Raw genomic sequence first — 27,836 nt, forward strand, 5'->3', positions numbered from 1 at the left:
GTGTCGCTTTTAAAAGTGCTCCCCCTCTGGTCAACATATGAAATAACAAGTGTGTGTAAGAATTTGAAATGCGAACCCCCTTGGGCAAAGTAATTTAAATAAATAAAATAAATATGCATTTAGAGACATTATGTAATAACTTGATGTAAATAATGAAGATTAAAAATCAATTACAGACAAAAATTTTTAAAAAAAACAAAAAAAACTAAAATCAGTCTTTTTCTCACAAGTTGACTTTTTTGTTATAAAATTGGGAAAAAATGTTCATATTCTTTCTGTTTCTGTAATATTGCAATAATTTCTCCTAAAATTATTACTTTTTTAATGTAAAATTACTACTTTTTAATGCAAAATGGTGACATTTGTCATGTAAAATTTAGATTGTTATCACAACATTTCCAGTCTTTTTGTTGTTCTGGTAAAATAGTCAAATTTTTTGGAGTAAAATGATTACTTTTGTCATAGTTTTGCAGAGTAAAATTCTGATTATTACTATGTTATTGCCAACATTTTTAAGTTTTCTTATAAAATGTTGACTTTTGTCGAGTAAAATTACGACTCTTTTCATAAAATTGACAACATTTTAAGCTTTTTCTTGTCAAATTGCAACTGTTATTGAGTAAAATTCCAACTTTTATCATAATATTGCACAAATGTTCAGTTTTTCTTGTCAAATTTTGACTTGCGTTGAGTAAAATTATGACTCTTATTATAATACTGCCAACATTCTACATTTTTCTTGTGAAATTGTGTGTGTGCGTGCGTTTAAGCGTGTGTAAGTAAATAATGAAAATTAAAAACTAATTGCAAACAAAATATTTTAAAAAATAACTAAAAAGCAGTCATTTTCTCACAATGTGTCGACTTTTTTCTTATAAAATTGTGAACAATTTCTCATATTCTTTCTTTTTCTGTAATATTGCAATATTTTCTCTTAAAATGTACTTTTTTATGTAAAATTATTACTTTTCAATGCAAAGTGGTGACATTTGTCCTATAGAATTCTGACTTTTGTCAAAATATTGCCATTTTTTTGTTGTTCTTGTAATATAGTGACATTTTTTGAGTACAATTTTTTTGGAGTAAAATGACTTTTGTCATAATTTTGCCAAGTAAAATTCCGATTATTATGATAATATTGCCAACATTTTAAAGTTTTCTTATAAAATTGTGACTTTTGTCGAGCAAAATGACGACTCTTTTCAAAAAATTGTCAACATTTTAAGCTTTTCTTGTAAAACTGAAATGAAAATTAAAAAACAATTACAATCAAAAGATTAAAAAAATTACTAAAAGCAGTCTTTTTCTCACAATGTGTCGACGTTTTTCTTATAAAATTGGGTACAATTTCTCATACTCTTTCTGTTTCTGTAATATTGCAATATTTTCTCATGAAATTAGTACTTTTTTTTACTGTTATTGAGTAAAATTCCGACTTTTATCATAATATTGCACAAATGTTCAGTTTTTCTTGTCAAATTTTGACTTGCGTTGAGTAAAATTATGACTCTTATTATAATACTGCCAACATTCTACATTTTTTCTTGTGAAATTGTGTGTGTGCGTGCGTTTAAGCGTGTGTAAGTAAATAATGAAAATTAAAAACTAATTGCAAACAAAATATTTAAAAAATAACTAAAAAGCAGTCATTTTCTCACAATGTGTCGACTTTTTTCTTATAAAATTGTGAACAATTTCTCATATTCTTTCTTTTTCTGTAATATTGCAATATTTTCTCTTAAAATTTACTTTTTTATGTAAAATTATTACTTTTCAATGCAAAGTGGTGACATTTGTCCTATAGAATTCTGACTTTTGTCACAATATTGCCATTTTTTTGTTGTTCTTGCAAAATAGTGACATTTTTTGAGTACAATTTTTTTGGAGTAAAATGACTTGTGTCATAATTTTGCCAAGTACAATTCCGATTATTATGATAATATTGCCAACATTTTAAAGTTTTCTTATAAAATTGTGACTTTTGTCGAGCAAAATGACGACTCTTTTCATAAAATTGTCAAAATGTTAAGCTTTTCTTGTAAAACTGAAATGAAAATTAAAAAACAATTACAATCAAAAGATTAAAAAAATTAGTAAAATCAGTCTTTTTCTCACAATGTGTCGACGTTTTTCTTATAAAATTGGGAACAATTTCTCATATTCTTTGTGTTTCTGTAATATTGCAATATTTTCTCATGAAATTAGTACTTTTTTTTACTGTTATTGAGTAAAATTCCAACTTTTATCATAATATTGCCCAAATGTTCAGTTTTTCTTGTCAAATTTTGACTTGCGTTGAGTAAAATTTTGACTCTTATTATAATACTGCCAACATTCTACATTTTTCTTGTGAAACTGTGTGTGTGCGTGCGTTTAAGCGTGTGTAAGTAAATAATGAAAATTAAAAACTAATTGCAAACAAAATATTAAAAAAATAACTAAAAAGCAGTCTTTTTCTCACAATGTGTCGACTTTTTTCTTATAAAATTGGGAACAATTTCTCATATTCTTTCTTTTTCTGTGATATTGCAATATTTTTTCTTAAAATTTACTTTTTTATGTAAAATTATTACTTTTCAATGCAAAGTGGTGACATTTGTCCTATAGAATTCTGAGTTTTGTCACAATATTGCCATTTTTTTGTTGTTCTTGTAAAATAGTGACATTTTTTGAGTTACCTTTTTTTTGAGTAAAATGACTTTTGTCATAATTTTGCCAAGTACAATTCCGATTATTATGATAATATTGCCAACATTTTAAAGTTTTCTTATAAAATTGTGACTTTTGTCGAGCAAAATGACGACTCTTTTCATAAAATTGTCAAAATGTTAAGCTTTTCTTGTAAAACTGAAATGAAAATTAAAAAACAATTACAAACAAAAGATTTAAAAAATTACTAAAATCAGTCTTTTTCTCACAATGTGTCGACGTTTTTCTTATATAATTGGGAACAATTTCTCATTCTTTCTGTTTCTGTAATATTGCAATATTTTCTCATGAAATTAGTACTTTTTTTACTGTTATTGAGTAAAATTCCAACTTTTATCATAATATTGCCCAAATGTTCAGTTTTGCTTGTCAAATTTTGACTTGCGTTGTTACGACGTTTATTATACTACTGCCAAAATTCTACATTTTTCCTGTGAAATTTCAACTCATTTTTCACAACAAGCTTTTTTATATGTGCATAGTATGTATATATTATTAATGTTGTAAATACACTTCTTTATATATCTAGAAAGGCTGGTCCTAAAGAGGGAGGCATTTTTCTCAGGTCTCAAGAAGGTCACAAATACAAGTGTGTGTGTGTGTGCGTGTGTGTGTGTGTGTGCGTGTGTGTGTGTGTGTGTGTGTGTGTGTGTGTGTGTGTGTGTGTGTGTGTGTGTGTGTGTGTGTGTGTGTGTGTGTGTGTTTTCAGTGCGTCCCCTGCTGATGGGGAGGTATGTAGTGATGGCTGTCAGGAACACATCCTACCTTGCCCGCCTACTAAATCACATAATGAGAGCTCGCTGCAGGAGAAAAGATGAGATAGATGTAATGTGGAGAAAAGATGAGATGAGGAAGATAGATACAGTGGCCATGTTGTCTTCACTTCCAAGTGTCTGCAGATGTTTTAGGCGTGGGAGGAGAGAGAGTCTCTCCAGTGACGGACATCAGTCATGTGTGGGTTCAAGGTCATTTCAGAATAATCTATTTTCATTCTTTAAAGTCATTGGTCAGTAGTTAAAATGTGTGGTTATGGTGTGAGTTTATGTCCAAAACTCCTTTTTTGTCTGTTTCACTGCAATTACTATGTATTAGGGTTGTAAAGAATACCGGTACTAGTATAGTATCACAGTACTAATGAATCAAAAACTGTACTATACTCTGTTTGAAAAGTACCGGTTCACAATTTATTATTATTATTTTATTTTTACAAGCATGACATTGTTGGTTTTAGGAGCAGAGGAGCATGTTGGGCAGCGCGCACACACAGAGTACTTACAAGCAGACACAGTGTGTAGACAGAAAAAGGGAGAACGGACGCATTTTGGTGTAAAAAGTCAAGATAAAGGTGAAGTTATAACACTGAAACACCCTCAGGAAGAGCTGCTTTAAGTCGGGAGTATTTTAGCTACTTCTAAATCACTAATCCTGGCCTCCATGGCGACAAATAAAGTAAGTTTCTTACATGTAGCATTATCACTGGAGGACGAGGAATAGCTAAACATGCTTCACTACACACCGTAGGAGGATACAATAGCTCACCGGCGTCACAATGTAAACAAACGCCATGGGTGGATCCACACCTGACATCCACTGTAATGATACCAAGTACAAGAGCGTATCTCATTGATACTACTATGATTACTTCCATATTTTTTCCTTTTTTTAAAATGTATATTATGTTTATAAACTCAGTAAACATGTGAATATGACCAATGTATGATCCTGTAACTACTTGGTATCAGATTGATACCTAAAAGTGGGGTATCATCCAAAACTGATGTAAAGTATCAAAGAAGAGAAGAATAAGTGATTATTACATTTTAACATTTCTAACAGTTTTGAACAGAAATAGTTCATGCCCATTCAGGTAAATTCATCAAAATTACAATAGTGCACTTGTTATTAGTGAGAATATACTTATTTTAAGCTATTTTTTGGGTTCATTGAAGTTAGCTAATTTGACTTGTTTTGGAAAGTCTTGACAAGCCTAATTGTCAGATAATTTTACTTAGTTCAAATAAAATAAATACAATTTTAAATAAATAAATGGATAAATAAATAAACAGTATAAATAAATAAATATAAATACATACATACATACATACATACATAAATACAATTTTGCTCTGTTCAAATAAAATAAATACAATTTTAAATAAATAAATAAATAGTATAAATACATAAATAAATATAACTATACATATAAATATACATATACATATGAATATACATATACATATAAATATAAATAAATAAATAAATAAAATGTTGCTTAGTTCAAATAAAATAAATACAATTTTAAATGAATACATAAATAAATAGTATAAATAAAAAATGAATATACATATACATTTAAATAAATAAATAAAATTTTGCTCAGTTCAAATAAAATAAATACAATAACTAAAATGTTAAATAAATAGTAGAAATACATAAATAAATATAAATATACATATAAATATATTGATATTGACCCTGCACATCTTTTCCAGAGGACCTGTTGCCATTTGGCTTCCCGAGCATCGACATGGGCCCCCAGTTGAAGGTGGTGGAGCGCACCAGGACGGCCACCATGCTGTGCGCCGCCAGCGGGACCCCCGACCCGGAGATCTCCTGGTTCAAGGACTTCCTGCCCGTGGAACCCGGCTCCAGCCAAGGTCGCATCAAGCAGCTCAGATCAGGTGAGACCGGGAGGATTCCTTGTTGACGCCGCATCTCCAGCTCGGCTTTGCTGTCGTATCAAATCCCCTGTTGCTCTAAAAGTGGTGATTATCATGCTTTACTTGTGATTATGATGCAGAGATTACATGCTCCTCTCTGATGCTGCGGGGATTTACCGCCCTGCCAATTATATGAATTTGCTTTATTCCGGAGCCGGGAAGAAAATAGTTTTTTAATCAACATTTAGGACCTCCCCATGCTGCAAACAGGTGTCCAACCCGACCCACGTGATAGTTTAAAATTATGCACATGTGAATTATGCTGTATAATAGACTATTTATATTATCCACATGTGCATAATGCTGTATAATAGACTGTATTTATATTATTCACATGTGACTAATGCTGTATAACAGACTATTTATATTATCCACATGTGCATAATGCTGTATAATAGACTGCATTTATATTATTCACATGTGAATAATTCTGTATAATAGACTGTATTTATATTATTTACTTGTGAATAATGCTGTATAATAGACTGTATATTATTCACATGTGAATAATGCTGAATAATAGACTGTATTTATATTATTCACATGTGAATAATGCTGTATAATAGACTGTATTTCATACTATTTACATGTGAATAATGTTGTATAATAAACTATTTATACTATTTACATGTGAATAATGCTGTATAATAGACTATTTATATTATTCACATGTGAATAATGCTGTATAATAGACTATTTATATTATCCACATGTGCATAATGCTGTATAATAGACTGTATTTATATTATTCACACGTGAATAATGCTGTATAATAGACTGCATTTATATTATTCACATGTGAACAATGCTGTATAATAGACTGCATTTATATTATGCACATGTGAATAATGCTGTATAATAGACTTTATTTATACTATTTCCATGTGAATAATGCTGTATAATAAACCATTTATACTTTTTACATGTGAATAATGCTGTATAATAGACTATTTATATTATTCACATGTGAATAATGCTGTATAATAGACTATTTATATTATCCACATGTGCATAATGCTGTATAATAGACTGTATTTATATTATTCACATGTGAATAATGCTGTGTAATATACTGTAATTATATATTATTCACATGTGAATATGGATGTATAATAGACTGCATTTATATTATTCACATGCTGTGTGAATAAAAATGCTGTATAATAGACTGTATTTATGTTATTCACATGTGAATAATGCTGTATAATAGACTGTATTTATATTTATATACACACTGCGTGATTATATGTGGTCCACTAATTAAAATGTTTTAGTAGGACTTTGGTAAGCAATGAAGCCACACCGCTTGATGGATTGTACTGTGCTTCAACATAGGAGTATTATTATGGTGTGTGTATAAGGTAAGACATATTATCTGCCGTTTTTTTTCGCAATAATATGCAACTTTTCTTACCTTCTTGTACCTGCTGATCTGTATTTGGGATCTGCATAAGTCCTGAAAATTTGCGCGCATCCGCCATTGTAGTCTGTGCCGACCCCGTAGTCGATAAGCATCTTCTTTGTCTCTATCTTCTTGTTATGTGACATTCATCCTCCACTGTTGCCATTTCTAATATAAAGTAGTGTAAAGTTCTTACTTATATCTGTCAGTAAACTCACCATGAAAGCACTAAAACATACCGGTGTAGTGACTTTACATTAATCACCCAAGGAACTTTAGTTAGTAGAGAATGTTTACCGTACTCATTTTTGGAGCCTTTTTAAAGAAAATCGTATCATCATAGCAAATTATGCAAATTACTCGATGATGTCATTGTGACCACGCCCATAACCACGCCTCCACCGCCCACAGGCATCTTGGCAGTTTAGGGGAAACACGATATAGCATGCCCACTGTGGCAGCATATAATATTGTCATTATATTATTGTTTTTATTTATATTATCATATTGGTGAGCAAACTGGACCCCCTTGGATTCGGTTCCGCCCTATGCAACTGGCTGCTGGACTTCCTCCCAGACAGACCCGTCTGTGGGAGGACTCTCACAATATTATGCTAGATCCACTTGACGTCCATTGCACCGGTCGCCTTAGAGGGGGCAGGGGTCACCCACATCTGCGGTCCTCTCCAAGGTTTCTCATTGTAATCCTTTTGGGTTGAGTTTTTCCTTGCCCTGATGTGGGATCTGAGCCGAGGATGTCGTTGTGGCTTGTGCAGCCCTTTGAGACACTTGTGATTTAGGGCTATATAAGTAAACATTGATTGATTGATTGATTGATTGAGATATTGGGTTCCACTATGTAAAAGGCGCTTTGAGTCACTAGAGAAAAGCGCTATGTAAATAGAATTCACTCACAAATTCACAGTTCCGCAGCCTCCGTAGCAGAACTTCCAGGTTCTGTAACAGCTTCTTCCCTCAGGCTGTAAGACTCTTGAACGCATCACAATAATCCCCTCAATTCCCCCCCAAAAAACGGATTAACTGGCTGGAATATAAAGACAATACATCCATAAATGTGGAATATATTTATCTGTACAGTAATCTATTTATGTATATCTGCACCTTATTGCTCTTTTATCCCGCACTACAACCAGCTAATGCAACGAAATCCCGTTCTTATCTGTACTGTTAAGTTCGAATTTGAATGACAATAAAAGGAAGTCTAATATTCCAATATCATTTCATATGAAGCACTCTGTCATTCCTAAATAGACATTTTTAGTACGTATTTGATTTTCTAAGATTAAATCATGTTCCTACCTGCACGCCTTGTCCGGAGTAGTCCGTCTGCATCACAGGAGAACGAACCCCGCAGAAAGATGCGACCCCCCACACGTGACAGCTTTGAGTCACTAGAGAAAAGTGCTATGTAAATATAATTCACTCACAAATTCACAGTTCCGCAGCCTCCGTAGCAGAACTTCCAGGTTCTGTAACAGCTTCTTCCCTCCGGCTGTAAGACTCTTGAACGCATCACAATAATCCCCTCAATTCCGCCCCCAAAAAACGGATTAACTGGCTGAAATATAAAGACAATACATCCATAAATGTGGAATATATTTATCTGTACAGTAATCTATTTATGTATATCTGCACCTTATTGCTCTTTTATCCCGCACTACAACCAGCTAATGCAACGAAATTCCGTTCTTATCTGTCCTGTAAAGTTCAACTTTGAATGACAATAAAAGGAAGTCTAATATTCCAATATCATTTCATATGAAGCACTCTGTCATTCCGAAATAGACATTTTTAGTACGTATTTGATTTTCTAAGATTAAATCATGTTCCTACCTGCACGCCTTGTCCGGAGTAGTCCGTCTGCATCACAGGAGAACGAACCCCGCAGAAAGATGCGACCCCCCACACGTGACAGCTTTGAGTCACTAGAGAAAAGGTGCTATGTAAATAGAATTCACTCACAAATTCACAGTTCCGCAGCCTCCGTAGCAGAACTTCCCGGTTCTGTAACAGCTTCTTCCCTCCGGCTGTAAGACTCTTGAACACATCATAATAATCCTCTCAATTCCCCCCCAAAAAACGGATTAACTGGCTGGAATATAAAGACAATACATCCATAAATGTGGAATTTATTTATCTGTACAGTAATCTATTTACGTATATCTGCACCTTATTGCTCTTTTATCCCGCACTACAACCAGCTAATGCAACGAAATTCCGTTCTTATCTGTCCTGTAAAGTTCGAATTTGAATGACAATAAAAGGAAGTCTAATATTCCAATATCATTTCATATGAAGCACTCTGTCATTCCTAAATAGACATTTTTAGTACGTATTTGATTTTCTAAGATTAAATCATGTTCCTACCCGCACGCCTTGTCCGGAGTAGTCCGTCTGCATCACAGGAGAACGAACCCCGCAGAAAGATGCGACCCCCCCACACGTGACAGCTTTGAGTCACTAGAGAAAAGTGCTATGTAAATATAATTCACTCACAAATTCACAGTTCCGCAGCCTCCGTAGCAGAACTTCCAGGTTCTGTAACAGCTTCTTCCCTCAGGCTGTAAGACTCTTGAACGCATCACAATAATCCCCTCAATTCCCCCCAAAAAACGGATTAACTGGCTGGAATATAAAGACAATACATCCATAAATGTGGAATATATTTATCTGTACAGTAATCTATTTATGTATATCTGCACCTTATTGCTCTTTTATCCCGCACTACAACCAGCTAATGCAACCAAATGTCGTTCTTATCTGTCCTGTAAAGTTCAACTTTGAATGACAATAAAAGGAAGTCTAATATTCCAATATCATTTCATATGAAGCACTCTGTCATTCCTAAATAGACATTTTTAGTACGTATTTGATTTTCTAAGATTAAATCATGTTCCTACCTGCACGCCTTGTCCGGAGTAGTCCGTCTGCATCACAGGAGAACGAACCCCGCAGAAAGATGCGACCCCCCACACGTGACAGCTTTGAGTCACTAGAGAAAAGTGCTATGTAAATAGAATTCACTCACAAATTCACAGTTCCGCAGCCTCCGTAGCAGAACTTCCAGGTTATGTAACAGCTTCTTCCCTCCGGCTGTAAGACTCTTGAACGCATCACAATAATCCCCTCAATTCCCCCCCAAAAAACGGATTAACTGGCTGGAATATAAAGACAATACATCCATAAATGTGGAATATATTTATCTGTACAGTAATCTATTTATGTATATCTGCACCTTATTGCTCTTTTATCCCGCACTACAACCAGCTAATGCAACGAAATTCCGTTCTTATCTGTCCTGTTAAGTTCGAATTTGAATGACAATAAAAGGAAGTCTAATATTTCAATATCATTTCATATGAAGCACTCCGTCATTCCTAAATAGACATTTTTAGTACGTATTTGATTTTCTAAGATTAAATCATGTTCCTACCTGCACGCCTTGTCCGGAGTAGTCCGTCTGCATCACAGGAGAACGAACCCCGCAGAAAGATGCGACCCCCCACACGTGACAGCTTTGAGTCACTAGAGAAAAGTGCTATGTAAATATAATTCACTCACAAATTCACAGTTCCGCAGCCTCTGTAGCAGAACTTCCAGGTTCTGTAACAGCTTCTTCCCTCCGGCTGTAAGACTCTTGAACGCATCACAATAATCCCCTCAATTCCCCCCCAAAAAACGGATTAACTGGCTGGAATATAAAGACAATACATCCATAAATGTGGAATATATTTATCTGTACAGTAATCTATTTATGTATATCTGCACCTTATTGCTCTTTTATCCCGCACTACAACCAGCTAATGCAACGAAATTCCGTTCTTATCTGTCCTGTTAAGTTCGAATTTGAATGACAATAAAAGGAAGTCTAATATTTCAATATCATTTCATATGAAGCACTCCGTCATTCCTAAATAGACATTTTTAGTACGTATTTGATTTTCTAAGATTAAATCATGTTCCTACCTGCACGCCTTGTCCGGAGTAGTCCGTCTGCATCACAGGAGAACGAACCCCGCAGAAAGATGCGACCCCCCACACGTGACAGCTTTGAGTCACTAGAGAAAAGTGCTATGTAAATATAATTCACTCACAAATTCACAGTTCCGCAGCCTCTGTAGCAGAACTTCCAGGTTCTGTAACAGCTTCTTCCCTCCGGCTGTAAGACTCTTGAACGCATCACAATAATCCCCTCAATTCCCCCCCAAAAAACGGATTAACTGGCTGGAATATAAAGACAATACATCCATAAATGTGGAATATATTTATCTGTACAGTAATCTATTTATGTATATCTGCACCTTATTGCTCTTTTATCCCGCACTACAACCAGCTAATGCAACGAAATTCCGTTCTTATCTGTACTGTTAAGTTCGAATTTGAATGACAATAAAAGGAAGTCTAATATTCCAATATCATTTCATATGAAGCACTCTGTCATTCCTAAATAGACATTTTTAGTACGTATTTGATTTTCTAAGATTAAATCATGTTCCTACCCGCACGCCTTGTCCGGAGTAGTCCGTCTGCATCACAGGAGAACGAACCCCGCAGAAAGATGCGACCCCCCCACACGTGACAGCTTTGAGTCACTAGAGAAAAGCGCTATGTAAATAGAATTCACTCACAAATTCACAGTTCCGCAGCCTCCGTAGCAGAACTTCCAGGTTCTGTAACAGCTTCTTCCCTCCGGCTGTAAGACTCTTGAACACATCATAATAATCCTCTCAATTCCCCCCCAAAAAACGGATTAACTGGCTGGAATATAAAGACAATACATCCATAAACGTGGAATATATTTATCTGTACAATAATCTATTTATTTATATCTGCACCTTATTGCTCTTTTATCCCGCACTACAACCAGCTAATGCAACCAAATGTCGTTCTTATCTGTCCTGTAAAGTTCAACTTTGAATGACAATAAAAGGAAGTCTAATATTCCAATACCATTTCGTACAAATAGACATTTTACACACACAGCACCTGTTCTGCACGTCTCCTGAAGTCTTCTAGCCCGCCTCACACTCTTGGGAAAAAAAACGCCCGGCATCAAACATGCGTCACGCGGACTTCTATATTTAACTGACGACGTTGTTAGCATGTTCACTTGCCGTGAACGACATGAGGAGAGAGAGCGTTTAGCAATTTGCACCGAAGACACTTTGGTGTGTTTGTGCGGAGACCACCAGGTCTCTCCTGGTGTAAGCCGACGCACATTCCTCAGCTATTTTCCCTCAGCCGGTCCTCGGGGAGAGCGAAAGTGATGGTGAGGCGAAACTATTTTGCTGTAGCTCATGCCCACGTCCTCCTCGCTATCTGGCTGCTGCTCGCCGACATCCTTCGCCGAGCACTTCTGCCCTTGTCAACCTTTTGTCTGCCATTTCCATCTGTACTCTTCTGGCTCCAAAGGAACCTCAAAATGTCTGCAACAACTGACCTACCTGACCGTCTCCTGGCTGGCCTGAACATCTTGTTTTTGGAGTGCACGCCGTAATACCAAGAGATGTTATTGCTGTAATCGGTCTTAGTGCAATCCTTGGGGACTATTCCTCCATTTCAAGGCAAGTAACCTGGGTTTTCCATCGTATTCAGTCCAGGACAAATACCCTCAGGGACCAAATTTGGATGTAAGAAGTAGGTGTGGGGAGACATGGTTGGCTTGAGCACAGGAGCATAGTTTAAAGGATTGTTTTTGATGTAATCGCTTATCCGAGCAACCTAAGCAGAGAAGCCCAGACTTCCCTCTCCCCAGCCGGGGGATCCCGAGGCGTTCCCAGGCCAGCCGGGAGACATAGTCTTCCCAACGTGTCCCGGGTCTTTCCCGTGGCCTCCTACCTGTCGAACATGCCCTAAACACCTCCCTAGGGAGGCGTTCGGGTGGCATCCTGACCAGATGCCCGAACCACCTCATCTGGCTCCTCTCCATGTGGAGGAGCAGTGGCTTTACTTTGAGCTCCTCCCGGATGACAGAGCTTCTCACCCTATCTCTAAGGGAGAGACCCACCACCCGGCAGAAGAAACTAATTTCAGCCGCTTGTACCCGTGATCTTGTCCTTTCACTCATAACCCAAAGCTCATGACCATAGGTGAGGATGGGAACGTAGATCGACCGGTAAATTGAGAGATTTGCCTTCCGGCTCAGATCCTTCTTCACCACAACGGATCGATACAGCGTCTGCATTACTGAAGACGCCGCACCGATCCGCCTGTCGATCTCACGAACCACTCTTCCCTCACTCATGAACAAAACTCCGAGGTACTTGAACTCCTCCACTTGGGGAAGGGTCTCCTCCCCAACCCGAAGATGGCGTTCCACCCATTTCCGGGCGAGAACCATGGACTCTGACTTGAAGGTGCTGATTCTCATCCCAGTCACTTCACACTCGGCTGTGAACCGATCCAGTGAGAGCTGAAGATCCTGGCCAGATGAAGCCATCGGGACCACATCATCTGCAAAAAGCAGAGACCTAATCCCGCAGCCACCAAACCGGATCCCCTCAACGCCCTGACTGCACTCAGTCCATAAAAGTGATGAACAGAATCGGTGACAAAGGAAACCGGTCCGACTTATTGCCGGCAATGTGGACCACCAAGCTCTGACACTGATAATACAGGGAGCAGACCGCTACAATCAGACAGTCGGATATCCCTGAAGCACCTCTTTCTGAGGGTGTTTCAGTGTTATAACATCACCTTTATCTTTACTTTTTACACCAAAACGCGTCCGTTCTCCCTTTTCTGTCTACACACTGTGTCTGCTTGTAAAAACTCTGTGTGTGTGCGCTGCCGAACATAGACAAACAAACAGTGTACAGGGTTACAGAACGGGAACGCTGATGGTCGCCACAAGGCGCCCCGTAAAAGATGGGAAAAAGGTAAACACTAAGGAAGGATGAGTAAAAAAAAATTACAATCTAGACTGGGCTCCTAAGCACATATACATATTACAACCTATGTCTTGAGATATCTAGCAACAGAGGGGAGGGAGTGGGGAGGCCACGGTGGCAGGCTGCAGCTCTTCAGAAGCTGTCCATCACCCCCTAAGGGATTCGCATCAAGGGCGTTGGATTGGGGATGGGGTATGTACCGTTTTTGATTAATTAGTACCGTGATACTATACTAGTACCGGTATACCGTACAACCCTACCACCTCATCCCCTAACCCTAACCGGTACTTTTCAAACAGAGTACAGTAGGTAGGTAGGTAAACCAGTTCAAGATGAGACAAACAAATAGTGTACAGGGTTACAGAACAGGAACGCTGATGGGTCGCCACAAGGCGCCCCGTAAAAGATGGGGAAAAAAGTCAACGCTGGGGAAGGATGAGTAAAAAAAAAATACAATCTAGACTGGGCTCCTAAGCACATATACATATTAAAATGTACATCTCGAGATATCTAGCAACAGAGGGGAGGGAGTGGGGAGGCCACGGTGGCAGGCTGCAGCTCTTCAGGCGCTGTCCATCACCCCCTAAGGGATTCGCGTCAAGGGCGTTGGATTGGGGATGGGGTATGTACCATTTTTGATTAATTAGTACCATGATACTATGCTAGTACCGGTATACCGTACAACCCTACCACCTCATCCCCTAACCCTAACCGGTACTTTTCAAACAGAATATAGTAGGTAGGTAGGTAAACCAGTTCAAGATGAGACAAACAAATAGTGTACAGGGTTACAGAACAGGAACGCTGATGGGGAAAGATGGGGAAAAAGGTAAACGCTGGGGAAGGATGAGTAAAAAAAAAAATACAATCTAGACTGGGCTCCTAAGCACATATACATATTAAAACGTACATCTCGAGATATCTAGCAACAGAGGGGAGGGAGTGGGGAGGCCACGGTGGCAGGCTGCAGCTCTTCAGGCGCTGCCCATCCGTCCATCACCCCCTAAGGGATTCGCGTCAAGGGCGTTGGATTGGGGATGGGGTATGTACCGTTTTTTAGTACCGTGATACTATACTAGTACCGGTATACCGTACAACCCTACCACCTCATCCCCTAACCCTAACCGGTACTTTTCAAACAGAGTACAGTAGGTAGGTAGGTAAACCAGTTCAAGATGAGACAAACAAATAGTGTACAGGGTTACAGAACAGGAACGCTGATGGGTCGCCAGAAGGCGCCCCGTAAAAGATGGGGAAAAAGGTAAACGCTGGGGAAGGATGAGTAAAAAAAAAATACAATCTAGACTGGGCTCCTAAGCACATATACATATTAAAACGTACATCTCGAGATATCTAGCAACAGAGGGGAGGGAGTGGGGAGGCCACGGTGGCAGGCTGCAGCTCTTCAGGCGCTGCCCATCCGTCCATCACCCCCTAAGGGATTCGCGTCAAGGGCGTTGAATTGGGGATGGGGTATGCACCGTTTTTGATTAATTAGTACCGTGATACTATACTAGTACCGGTATACCGTACAACCCTACCACCTCATCCCCTAACCCTAACCGGTACTTTTCAAACAGAGTACAGTAGGTAGGTAGGTAAACCAGTTCAAGATGAGACAAACAAATAGCGTACAGGGTTACAGAACAGGAACGCTGATGGGTCGCCACAAGGCGCCCCGTAAAAAAATACAATCTAGACTGGGCTCCTAAGCACATATACATATTACAACGTACATCTCGAGATATCTAGCAACAGAGGGGAGGGAGTGGGGAGGCCACGGTGGCAGGCTGCAGCTCTTCAGGCGCTGCCCATCTGTCCATCACCCCCTAAAGGATTCGCATCAAGGGCGTTGAATTGGGGGTGGGGTATGCACCGTTTTTGATTCATTAGTACCGTGATACTATACTAGTACCGGTATACCGTACAACCCTACCACCTCACCCCCCCGTTGCAGCTTTCTTGGACTCTCTGAGCCGTGCCCCCGACATGCCATTCATTCACCAGAGCAGCATGTCAGGCCAACATAACAGCATCAAGATAAATTGCAGTGTAAGACGCTTTAATGGGATTCCAAGTGGACAAAAGCGCTCACAGAGCTGAGCAACAAAATGCAGCCTATAATGAACCAAAAGCTTCTCGCAAGGAAATCAATTACACCTGAGCGAGGCGCAAAATAGCGGCGTGATGTTGCGCGGAGGACGCGCCTCTAAGAGCGCTTAATGGGGGCACCTTCCTGGGATTGTGTAGACTCCTGCCAGCTCGGATTGGAGCGCAGCCAGGGGTGTGTTTTGTTGTTGTTTGCCTTCTCGTTGCCGGGACTTTGAGATTAAGTTGAAGTTAAGGTGTTCTTGTGGCTGATAGGAGGGAGGTTGATCAATGATTCAGGAACTGCACACAATTTTAGAAAGTTGCCACCATCATACTTTAAAAGTAATGTCAACTCCTGTCACTGCAAGTAGTATGTCCATCCATCCATCCATTTTCTACCGCTTGTCGCTTTCATATTTGTTATTTTGTTTAATATATTATATTTCATTTCTTATGTATGTATTTGTGCTCACTTAGTTTGCTGTGTTTGAAGTGGGTGTCGTAAAGTGCCAGTAACTGTCGTAAAAAGGGGCCATGTTAAGTTTAGTAGGTCAACCATATTTACTGACCATGTCTGAAGTGTCCTATCGCCTCAATGTTGTGTTTGTGCTAGCGTCATTGGTATTATATTTACCATTTTCGTTTTTGTTAGTCAGGAATTAAAACAAACAAAAAAAAACTGTTGTTGTTATTGTTGGAACTCAGGAACTGCTGATTTAAGGAAATCACACGGCGGAAACAGCTGATTTAAAAATAATAATAATAATAGAATATAATAATAATAATATAAAATACATTACATTAATAAATAATAAAATAATAATAATACTAATAAACAATAATAGAACAACTGATTTAAGGAAATCACACAGCAGAAAAGCTGATTTAAGAATAATAATAATAATATAATAATAATAATATAATAATAATAATAATATGAAATAAATTACAATAATAATTAAATAATAAATACAAATAAAATACAAATAAAATAATAATAAACAATAATAGAACAGCTTATTTAAGAAAATCACATGGCAGAAACAGCTGATTTAATAATAATTATAATATAATAATAATAATAATAATACAAAATAAATTACATAAATAATAAATAAATAATAATAAAATAAAATAATAATAATAATACTGATATAACAATAATAGAACAGCTAATTTAAGGAAATCACACGGCAGAAACAGCTGAATTAATAATAATAATAATAATAGAATATAATAACAATAATATAAAATAAATTACATTAATAAATAATAAATAAATAATAATATAATAAAATAATAATAATAATAATAAACAATAATAGAACAGCTGATTTAAGGAAATCACCCAACATAAACAGCTGATTTAATAATAATAATAATAATAATAAATAATAATAATATAAAATAAATTACAATAATAATTGAATAATAAATAATAATTAAATACAATAATAAACAATAATAGAACAGCTGATTTAAGGAAATCACATGGCAGAAACAGCTGATTTAATAATATAATAATATAATAATAATAATAATATAAAATAAATTACATAAATAAATAAATAATAATAAAACAAAATAATAATAATACTAATACTAATAAACAATAATAGAACAGCTGATTTAAGGAAATCACATGGCAGAAACAGCTGATTTAATAATAATAATAGAATATAATAATAATAATAATATAAAATAAGTTACATTTATAAATAATGAATAAATAATACAATAAAATAATAATAATAATAATAAACAATAATAGAACAACTGATTTAAGGAAATCACACAACAGAAACAGCTGATTTAATAATAATAATAATATGATAATAATAATATAATAATAATAATAATCCAACTATCCATACATCTTCTTCCGCTTATCCGAGGTCGGGTCGCGGGGGCAGCAGCCTAAGCAGGGAAGCCCAGACTTCCCTCTCCCCAGCCACTTCGTCCCTGCTCCTCCCGGGGGATCCCGAAGCGTTCCCAGGCCAGCCGGGGGACATAGTCTTCCTAATAATAAACAGCTGATTTAATAATAATAATAATAATAGAATATAATAATAATAATAGAATATAATAATAATAATAATAATAATAATAATAATAATAATAATAATATAAAATAAATTGCAATAATAAATAATACAATAAAATAATAATACAAATAATAATGAACAATAATAGAACAGCTGATTTAAGGAAATCACACAACAGAAACAGCTGATTTAATAATAATATAATAATAATAATAATATAAAATAAATTACATTAATTAATAATAAATAAATAATACAATAAAATAATAATAATAATAATAATAATAAACAATACTAGAACAGCTGATTTAAGGAAATCACACGGCAGAAACGTTATGCTCAGCCGAGGAAACAACAGCAATGTAAGACAATTTTTCATAGTTTTGATAGTCAGACCGGAGGTGATATTATTGTGAAGTGTGGGATGACACGTATTTAATGACAAGTATTTCATGTTCACACTGAAAACCTTTTTTTTTTTTTTTTTGCAAATAATCATGAACTTATAATTTAATGGCAGCAAAAAAGTTGTCAGAGGGGCATTTTTACCAGTGTGTTACATGGCCTTTCCTTTTAACAACACTCAGTAAAGGTTTGGGAACTAAGGAGACACATTTTTGAAGTGGAATTATTTCCCATTCTTGCTTGAAGTACAGCTTAAGTAGTTCAACAGTCTCCCTTCTCATATTTTAGCCTTCCTATTTTCAATGGGAGACAGGTCTGGACTACAGGCAGGCCAGTCTAGTACCCGCACTCTTTTACTATGAAGCCACACTGTTGTAACACGTGTCTTGGCATCGTCTTGCTGAAATAAGCAGGGGCGTCCATGGTAACGTTGCTTGGATGGCAACATATGTTGCTCCAAAAGCTGTATGTACCTTTCAGCATTAATGTTGCCTTCACAGATGTGTAAGTTACCCATGTCTTGGGCACTAATACACCCCCATACTATCACACATGCTGGCTTTTCCACTTTGTGCCTATAACAATCCGGATGGTTCCTTTCCTCTTTGGTCCGGAGGACACCACGTCCACAGTTTCCAAAAACAATTTGAAATGTGGACTCATCAGACCACAGAACACTTTTCCACTTTGTATCAGTCCATCTTAGATGAGCTCGGGCCCAGCGAAGCGTTTCTGGGTGTTGTTGATAAATGGCTTTGGCTTTGCATAGTAGAGATTTAACTTGCACTTATAGATGTAGCGACCAACTGTAGTTACTGACAGTGGGTTTCTGAAGTGTTCCTGAGCCCATGTGGTGATATCCTTTACACACTGATGTCGCTTGTTGATGCAGTACAGCCTGAGGAATCGAAGGTCAGGGCCTTGCCGCTTACGTGCAGTGATTTTTTAAGATTCTCTGAACCTTTTGATGATATTATGGAGCGTAGATGGTGAAATCCCTAAATTCCTTGCAATAGCTTGGTTGAGAAATGTTGTTCTTAAACAATTTGCTCAGGCATTAGTTGACAAAGTGGTGACCCTCGCCCCATCCTTGTTTGTGAATGACTGAGCATTGATTGATTGATTGATTGATTGATTGAGACTTTTATTAGTAATTTGCACAGTGAAGTACATATTCCGTACAATTGACCACTAAATGGTAACACCCGAATAAGTTTTTCAACTTGTTTAAGTCGGGGTCCACTTAAATTGATTCATGATACAGATATATACTTTTAGATATATACTATCATCATAATACAGTCATCACACAAGATAATCACATTGAATTATTTACATTATTTACAATCAGGGGTGTGGAGGGAAGCTGCTTTTATAGCCAATCATGGCACCCACCTGTTCCCACCTGGATGTCAGGATGCATGCGTGTTAATTTATAAATAACACGTTATTATCGTGTGAACTTTAACAGCTGTAATTGTGATACATCCCATTATTAGACTGCATTGGGCCTTACTTAGACCCACCTTGCTAGCAGATGGGCTGCAATATGGCCCTGGAAGCTTGACTGCTGGGTAACAGATAGACCTGCCTTACCTCAGAATGCTGGTCCTGATCCAAGGGCTTGGCAAAAAGAAACAACAAAAAAACACACACACCGAGACATGCAGTTACTAAGGATAAAAAAAGATCCCTTTTCTTGGACTATTTTATGCCTCAAAAAGCAACAACAATTGAAAATATGGCAAACTGATCAAATCTATATGTTAATACTAATTAATAACAGATGTGGTTTTTTTAGCTTTTTTTTAAAGGAAATCATATCATCATAGCAAATTATGCAAATTTCGACATTGTCAGCATGTCTGTGATGTGGGTGTAATTTTTATCTACTGTATATCGCAAATAGACCCGTGGACAGCCATCTACAAAACGTGCACATATTAAGACAGTGGCGGCTTTTAAGAAGAAAAAGTCATGTTAGCTTCAGCCTCTTTAGTCAGCGACATGGAGGGACAGAAGTAGTCTCTGAACACGAGTACATTCTATAATAACACCAGAAGAAGATGCTACATTTGTTGCTAGTTGTTTTTAATTTGAAAAAAGTCATTAAATATCTTGAAACATTTGAACATATCTCAACAAAGTATAATGTACAAGAAGCAGCAACAATTGAAAATATGGCAAACAGATAAAAATATATATGTTAATCCAAATTAATAACAGATTTGTTTTAAATGTAAGTATACATTTGTGTAGCTTTTTTTAAAGAAAATCATATCATCATAGCAAATTATGCAAATTTCGCCATTGTCAGCATGTCTGTGATGTGGGTGTGGTTTTTATCTATACCGCAAATAGACCCGTGAACAGCCATCTAGAAAATGTGCAAATATTAAGAGGACAGTGGCGGCTTTTAAGAAGGAAAAAGTAATGCTAGCTTCAGCCTCTTTAGTCAGCGACATGGAGGGACAGAAGTAGTCTCTAAACACGAGTACATTCTATAATAACACCAGAAGAAGATGCTAATGTAGCATCTTCTTCTGCTAGTTGTTTTTAATTTGAAAAAAGTCATTAAAAGTCTGGAAGCACTTGAAAATATCTCACTTGTGATTTAGGGCTATATAAATAAACATTGATTGATTGATGGATTGATAATGTACAAGAAGCAGCAACAATTGTGGCAAAACAATAAAAAATATATGTTAATACTAATTCATAATAACATATTAGTTTTAAATGTACGTATACATTTTTTGAGCTTTTTTTTAAGGAGAATCATATCATAGCAAATTATGCAAATTTCGCCTTTGTCTGCAGCATTGTCAGCATGTCTGTGATGTGGGTGTGATTTTTATATATATCGCAGATAGACCCGTGGACAGCCATCTACAAAATGTGCAAATATTAAGAGGACAGTGGCGGCTTTTAAGAAGAGAAAGTCATGCTAGCTTCAGCCTCTTTAGTCAGCGACATGGAGGGACAGAAGTAGTCACTAAACACGAGTTTGTTCTATAATAACACCAGAAGAAGATGCTACATTTGTTGCTATTTGTTTTTAATTTGAAAAAACTCATTCAAAGTCTGGAAACACTTGAAAAAAATCTCAAAGGACAATGTACAAAAAGCAACAACAATTGAAAATATGGCAAACTGATAAAAAAATATATGTTAATACTAATTCATAATAACAGATTAGTTTTAAATGTATGTATACAATTTTTTTTAGCTTTTTTAAAGAAAATCATATCATAGCAAATTATGCAAATTTCGCCATTGTCAGCATGTCTGTGATGTGGGTGTGATTTGTATCTGTATCGCAGATAGACCCGTGGACAGCCATCTACAAAATGTGCAAATATTAAGAGGACAGTGGCGGCTTTTAAGACGAAAAAGTCATGTTAGCTTCAGCCTCTTTAGTCAGCGACATGGCGGGACAGAAGTACATTCTATAATAACACCAGAAGAAGATGCTACATTTGTTGCTAGTTGTTTTTAATTTGAAAAAAGTCATTAAATATGTTGAAACACTTGAAAATATCTCAACAAAGTACAATGTACAAGAAGCAGCAACAATTGAAAATATGACAAACTGATAAAAATATATGTTAATACTAATTTATAACAGATTTGTTTTAAATGTAAGTATACATTTGTGTAGCTTTTTTTAAATACAAATCATATCATCATAGCAAATTATGCAAATTTCGCAATTGTCAGCATGTCTGTGATGTGGGTGTGATTGTTATATACAGTATATCGCAGATATACCCGTGGACAGCCATCTACAAAATGTTCAAATATTAAGAGGACAGTGGCGGCTTTTAAGAAAAAAAAGTCATGCTAGCTTCAGTCTCTTTAGTCAGCGACATGGAGGGACAGAAGTAGTCTCTAAACACGAGTACATTCTATAATAACACCGAAAGAAGATGATACATTTTTGGCTAGTTGTTTTTAATTTGAAAAAAGTCATTAAATATCTTGAAACACTTGAAAAAGTACAATGTAAAAGAAGCAGCAACAATTGTGGCAAAATGATAAAAATATATGTTAATACTAATTCATAATAATTAGTTTTAAATGTATGTATACATTTTTTGAGCTTTTTTTAAGGAAAATGATATCATCATAGCAAATCATGCAAATTACTCCATTGTCTGGAGTGTTGTCAGCATGTCTGTGATGTGGACAAAATGTGTATATATATCGCAGTTATACCCGCGGACAGACATCTACAAAATATGCAAATATTAAGAGGACAGTGGCGGCTTTTAAGACGAAAAAGTCATCTTAGCTTCAGTCTCTTTAGTCAGCGACATGGAGGGACAGAGGTAGTCTCTACACATGAGTACATTCTACAATAACACCAGAAGAAGATGCTACATTTGTTGCTAGTTGTTTTTAATTTGAAAAAAGTCATTAAATATCTTGAAACACTTGAAAATATCTCAACAAAGTACAATGTACAAGAAGCAGCAACAATTGAAAATATGACAAACTGATAAAAATATATGTTAATACTAATTTATAACAGCTTTGTTTTAAATGTAAGTATACATTTGTGTAGCTTTTTTTAAAGAAAAATCATATCATCATAGCAAATTATGCAAATTTCGCAATTGTCAGCATGTCTGTGATGTGGGTGTGGTTGTTATATACAGTATATCGCAGATATACCCGTGGACAGCCATCTACAAAATGTTCAAATATTAAGAGGACAGTGGCGGCTTTTAAGAAAAAAAAGTCATGCTAGCTTCAGTCTCATTAGTCAGCGACATGGAGGGACAGAAGTAGTCTCTACACACGAGTACATTCTATAATAACACCGAAAGAAGATGCTACATTTTTTGCTAGTTGTTTTTAATTTGAAAAAAGTCATTAAATATCTTGAAACACTTGAAAAAGTACAATGTAAAAGAAGCAGCAACAATTGTGGCAAAATGATAAAAATATATGTTAATACTAATTCATAATAATTAGTTTTAAATGTATGTATACATTTTTTGAGCTTTTTTTAAGGAAAATGATATCATCATAGCAAATCATGCAAATTACTCCATTGTCTGGAGTGTTGTCAGCATGTCTGTGATGTGGACATAATTTGTATATATATCGCAGATATACTCGCGGACAGACATCTACAAAATATGCAAATATTAAGAGGACAGTGGCGGCTTTTAAGACGAAAAAGTCATGTTAGCTTCAGCCTCTTTAGTCAGCGACATGGAGGGACAGAAGTAGTCTCTAAACACGAGTACATCCTATAATAACACCAGAAGAAGATGATACATTTGTTGCTATTTGTTTTTCATTTGAAAAAAAGTCATTAAATATTTTGAAACACTTGAAAAAGTACAATGTCTAAGAAGCAGCAACAATTGAAAATGTGGCAAAACGATAAAAAAAATGTTAATACTAATTCACAATAACAGATTAGTTTTAAATGTATATCCATTTGGTGAGCTTCTTTTAAGGAAAATTCTATCATCATAGCAAATTATGCAAATTACACCATTGTCTGGAGTGTTGTCAGCATGTCTGTGATGTGGGTGTGATTTTTATATATAATGCAAATATACCCGAGGACAGACATCTACAAAATGTGCAAATATTAAGAGGACAAAGAAGAGAACGTTTTTTGGTACACAAACAAACAAGTCTCAGTATCTGCATGGTAGATATCAAAAAGCGAGTGCTCCACTCCGTATATTCCCATTCCTAAAAGATAGCATCCCACCCCAGCGTCCTCCCTGTTGACCTGGTGGCGATATCAGGTTAGCCGTATCTGCTATCGCTTCAGCCTGATAGACAACGATACGCTTTCCGCCATTTTCCCCAGCTCACTTTACAGAGATCGTATCTCACTCCGGCTCTTCCATCTCATCCTCTCACTTTCTCCTTTTGCAGTTCATCCTGACTGACATCACCTTTGCCTGTTTACCACCTTTGTGTATGCACAGCACCTCTTTCTCTGCTTGTTTATTAATAGACTTTGCATTGTTAAACTACCAGGATTGTACGGTATACTAGTACTAGTATAGTACCACGGTACTAATGAACCAAAAACGGTACTATACTCTGTTTGAAAAGTACCGGTTCCCCAATTATTTTATTTATTTATTTATTTATTTAACGGGCATCATGACGTTGCTGGTTTTTAGGAGCAGAGGAGCATGTTGGGCAGCGCACACACACAGAGTACTTACAAGCAGACACAGAGTGTAGACAAAAAAGGGAGAATGGACGCATTTTGGTGTAAAAAGTAAAGATAAAGGTGAAGTTATAACACTGATCCTGGCCTCTATGGCGACAAATAAAGTATGTTTTTTTTACATGTAGCATTATCACTGGAGGACGAGGAATAGCTAAACATGCTTCACTACACACCGTAGGAGGATACAATAGCTCACCGGCGTCACAATGTAAACAAACGCCATGGGTGGATCTACACCTGACATCCACTGTAATGATAACAAGTACAGGCACGTATCTAGTCGATACTACTATGATTACGTCAATATTTTTTGGCATCACAACAAAATGTATATTATACTTATAAAGTCAGTACATATGTCCCTGGACACAAGAGGACTTTGAATATGACCAATGTATGATCCCGTAACTACTTGGTATCGGATCGATACCTAAATGTGTGGTATCACCCAAAACTAACGTAAAGTATCAAAGAAGAGAACAATAAGTGATTATTACATTTTAACAGAAGTGTAGATAGAACATGTTAATCCTGGCCTCCATGGTGACAAATAAAGTAAGTTTCTTACAAATAGCATTATCACTGGAGGACGAGGAATAGTTAAACATGCTTCACTACACACCGTAGGAGGATACAATAGCTCACCGGCGTCACAATGTAAACAAACGCCATGGGTGGATCTACACCTGACATCCACTGTAATGATAACAAGTACAGGCAGGTATCTAGTCGATACTACTATGATTACGTCAATATTTTTTGACATCACAAGAAAATGTATATTATGTTTATAAAGTCAGTAAATACGTCCCTGGACACATGAGGACTTTGAATATGACCAATGTATGATCCTGTAACTACTTGGTATCGGATCGATACCTAAATGTGTGGTATCATCCAGAACTAGTGTAAAGTATCAAAGAAGAGAAGAATAAGTGATTATTACATTTTAACAGAAGTGTAGATAGAACACATTAATCCTGGCCTCCATGGTGACAAATAAAGTAAGTTTATTACAAGTAGCATTATCACTGGAGGACGAGGAATAGCTAAACATGCTTCACTACACACCGTAGGAGGATACAATAGCTCACCGGCGTCACTGCTAACAAAATATAGCACTTCTGAATGTAAACAAATGCCATGGGTGGATATACTCATGACATCCACTGTAATGATACCAAGTACAACAGTGTATCTAGTCGATACTACTATGATTACATCGATATTTTTTATTATCACAAAATCTTTTTTCCTTTTAAAAAATTAATATTATGTTTATAAAGTCAGGAAATACGTCCCTGGACACATGAGGACTTTGAATATGACCAATGTATGATCCTGTAACTACTTGGTATCGCATCGATACCTAAATGTGTGGTATCATCCAGAACTAGTGTAAAGTATCAAAGAAGAGAAGAATAAGTGATTATTACATTTTAACAGAAGTGTAGATAGAACATCTTAAAACAGAAAATAAGCAGATATTAACAGTAAATGAACAAGTAGATTAATAATCCCTTTTTTACAGTTTGTCCCTCATAATGTGTACAAAATAATAGGTGTATAAATGACACAATATGTGACTGCAGACTAATTAGGAGTCTTTGTTTGTTTACTTACTACTAAAAGACAAGTTGTCTAGTATGTTCACTATTTTATTTAAGGTCTAAATGACAATAATAAACATATGTTTCATGTACACTAACATTTGTTGTTACAATAAAGACAATGACATTTTTTGTGGTCCCCTTTATTTAGAAAAGTATCGAAATACATTTTGATACTGGTACTAAAATATTGGTATCGGGACAACCCTAGTCATATATATATATATATATATATATATATATATATATATATATATATATATATATATATATATATATATATATATATATATATATATATATATATAGATAGATATCTTTATCCGTTCTACAGTGCTCAATACCGGGGTAGAGCGGAATATACGTTAAGTCAGAAAAAACACAGAGGTTATATCATCCCTACAAGCCATACAATTAGGGAAACCTGTGAAACAGGCTTGTCGGGATGATATAGCCTATGTGTTTTTTTAAGATGTTTTGTTCCAATAAAGACAACAATGACATTTTTCGTGGTCCCCTTTATTTAGAAAAGTATCGAAATACATTTTGATACTGGTACTAAAATATTGGTATCAGGACAACCTTAGTCATATATAATATATATATATATATATATATATATATATATATAGAGAGAGAGAGAGAGAGAGAGAGAGAGAGAGAGAGAGAGAGAGAGAGAGAGAGAGAGAGAGAGAGAGAGAGAGAGAGAGAGAGAGAGAGAGAGAGAGAGAGAGAGAGAGAGAGAGATATCTTTATCCGTTATACAGTGCTCAATACCGGGGTAGAGCGGAATATACATTAAGTCAGAAAAAACAGAGGCTATATCATCCCTACAAGCCATAAAATCAGGGAAACCTGTGAAACTGGCTTGTCGGGATGATATAGCCTATGTGTTTTTTAAGATGTTTTGTTCCAATAAAGACAATAATGACATTTTTCGTGGTCCCCTTTATTTAGAAAAGTATCGAAATACATTTTGATACTGGTACTAAAATATTGGTATCGGGACAACCCTAGTCATATATATATATATAGGTTGATATCTTTATCCGTTATATAGTGCTCAATATATATATATATATATATATATATATATATATATATATATATATATATATATATATATATATATATATATATATATATATATATATATATATATATATATATATATATCCGTTATACAGTGCCCAATACCGGGGTAGAGCGGAATATACGTTAAGTCAGAAAAACACAGAGGTTAAATCATCCCTACAAGGCATAAAATCAGGGAAACCTGTGAAACAGGCTTGTCGGGATGATATAGCCTATGTGTTTTTTAAGAGTTTTTGTTCCAATAAAGACGACAATGACATTTTTTGTGATGCCCGTTATTTAGAAAAGTACCGAAGTATATTTTGGTAAGCTCCACGTGGCCTCTCCAACCTAGCGGACGAGAGTAGTGGTGTGCTTCACTTTTGTCTGACTACAGAGGTGATATCCTAATCTCCTTCATCACAGTCGTTCTTTACAAAGATCCACGGGGTTTTGTGGAAAGGGGGGGGAAAAAAGTAAGGATCCAGCCGGATGACGGATTGAGCTGGCTGGGCCTCGGCTCTCCGAGTTGATCCCGAGATGTGTGGAAACAAATCAAACGTTATCTCCCTGGGAGAGTGACGCACAAAAGCTACACAAAGCATTCCGTGTCCAACCTTTTGTAGCTCGTCTGATCCGCCTTTTTTTTTTTTTT

General features: G+C 36.0%; 1 protein-coding gene across 1 annotated transcript in view; it reads left to right on the forward strand.

The window, feature by feature from the left end:
• The window catches only part of LOC133630591 (receptor-type tyrosine-protein phosphatase S-like), a 375,093-nt gene that overhangs the window by 166,502 nt on the left and 180,755 nt on the right, over nt 1-27,836 (forward strand). The window contains exon 5 of the mRNA XM_062022176.1: nt 5,202-5,390. Within this exon, the coding sequence (XP_061878160.1) occupies nt 5,202-5,390 (189 nt within the window). The remainder of the gene's footprint in view (nt 1-5,201; nt 5,391-27,836) is intronic.

Source organism: Entelurus aequoreus, linkage group LG16, assembly GCF_033978785.1.
Source record: "Entelurus aequoreus isolate RoL-2023_Sb linkage group LG16, RoL_Eaeq_v1.1, whole genome shotgun sequence".
NCBI classification, from domain to species: domain Eukaryota; kingdom Metazoa; phylum Chordata; class Actinopteri; order Syngnathiformes; family Syngnathidae; genus Entelurus; species Entelurus aequoreus.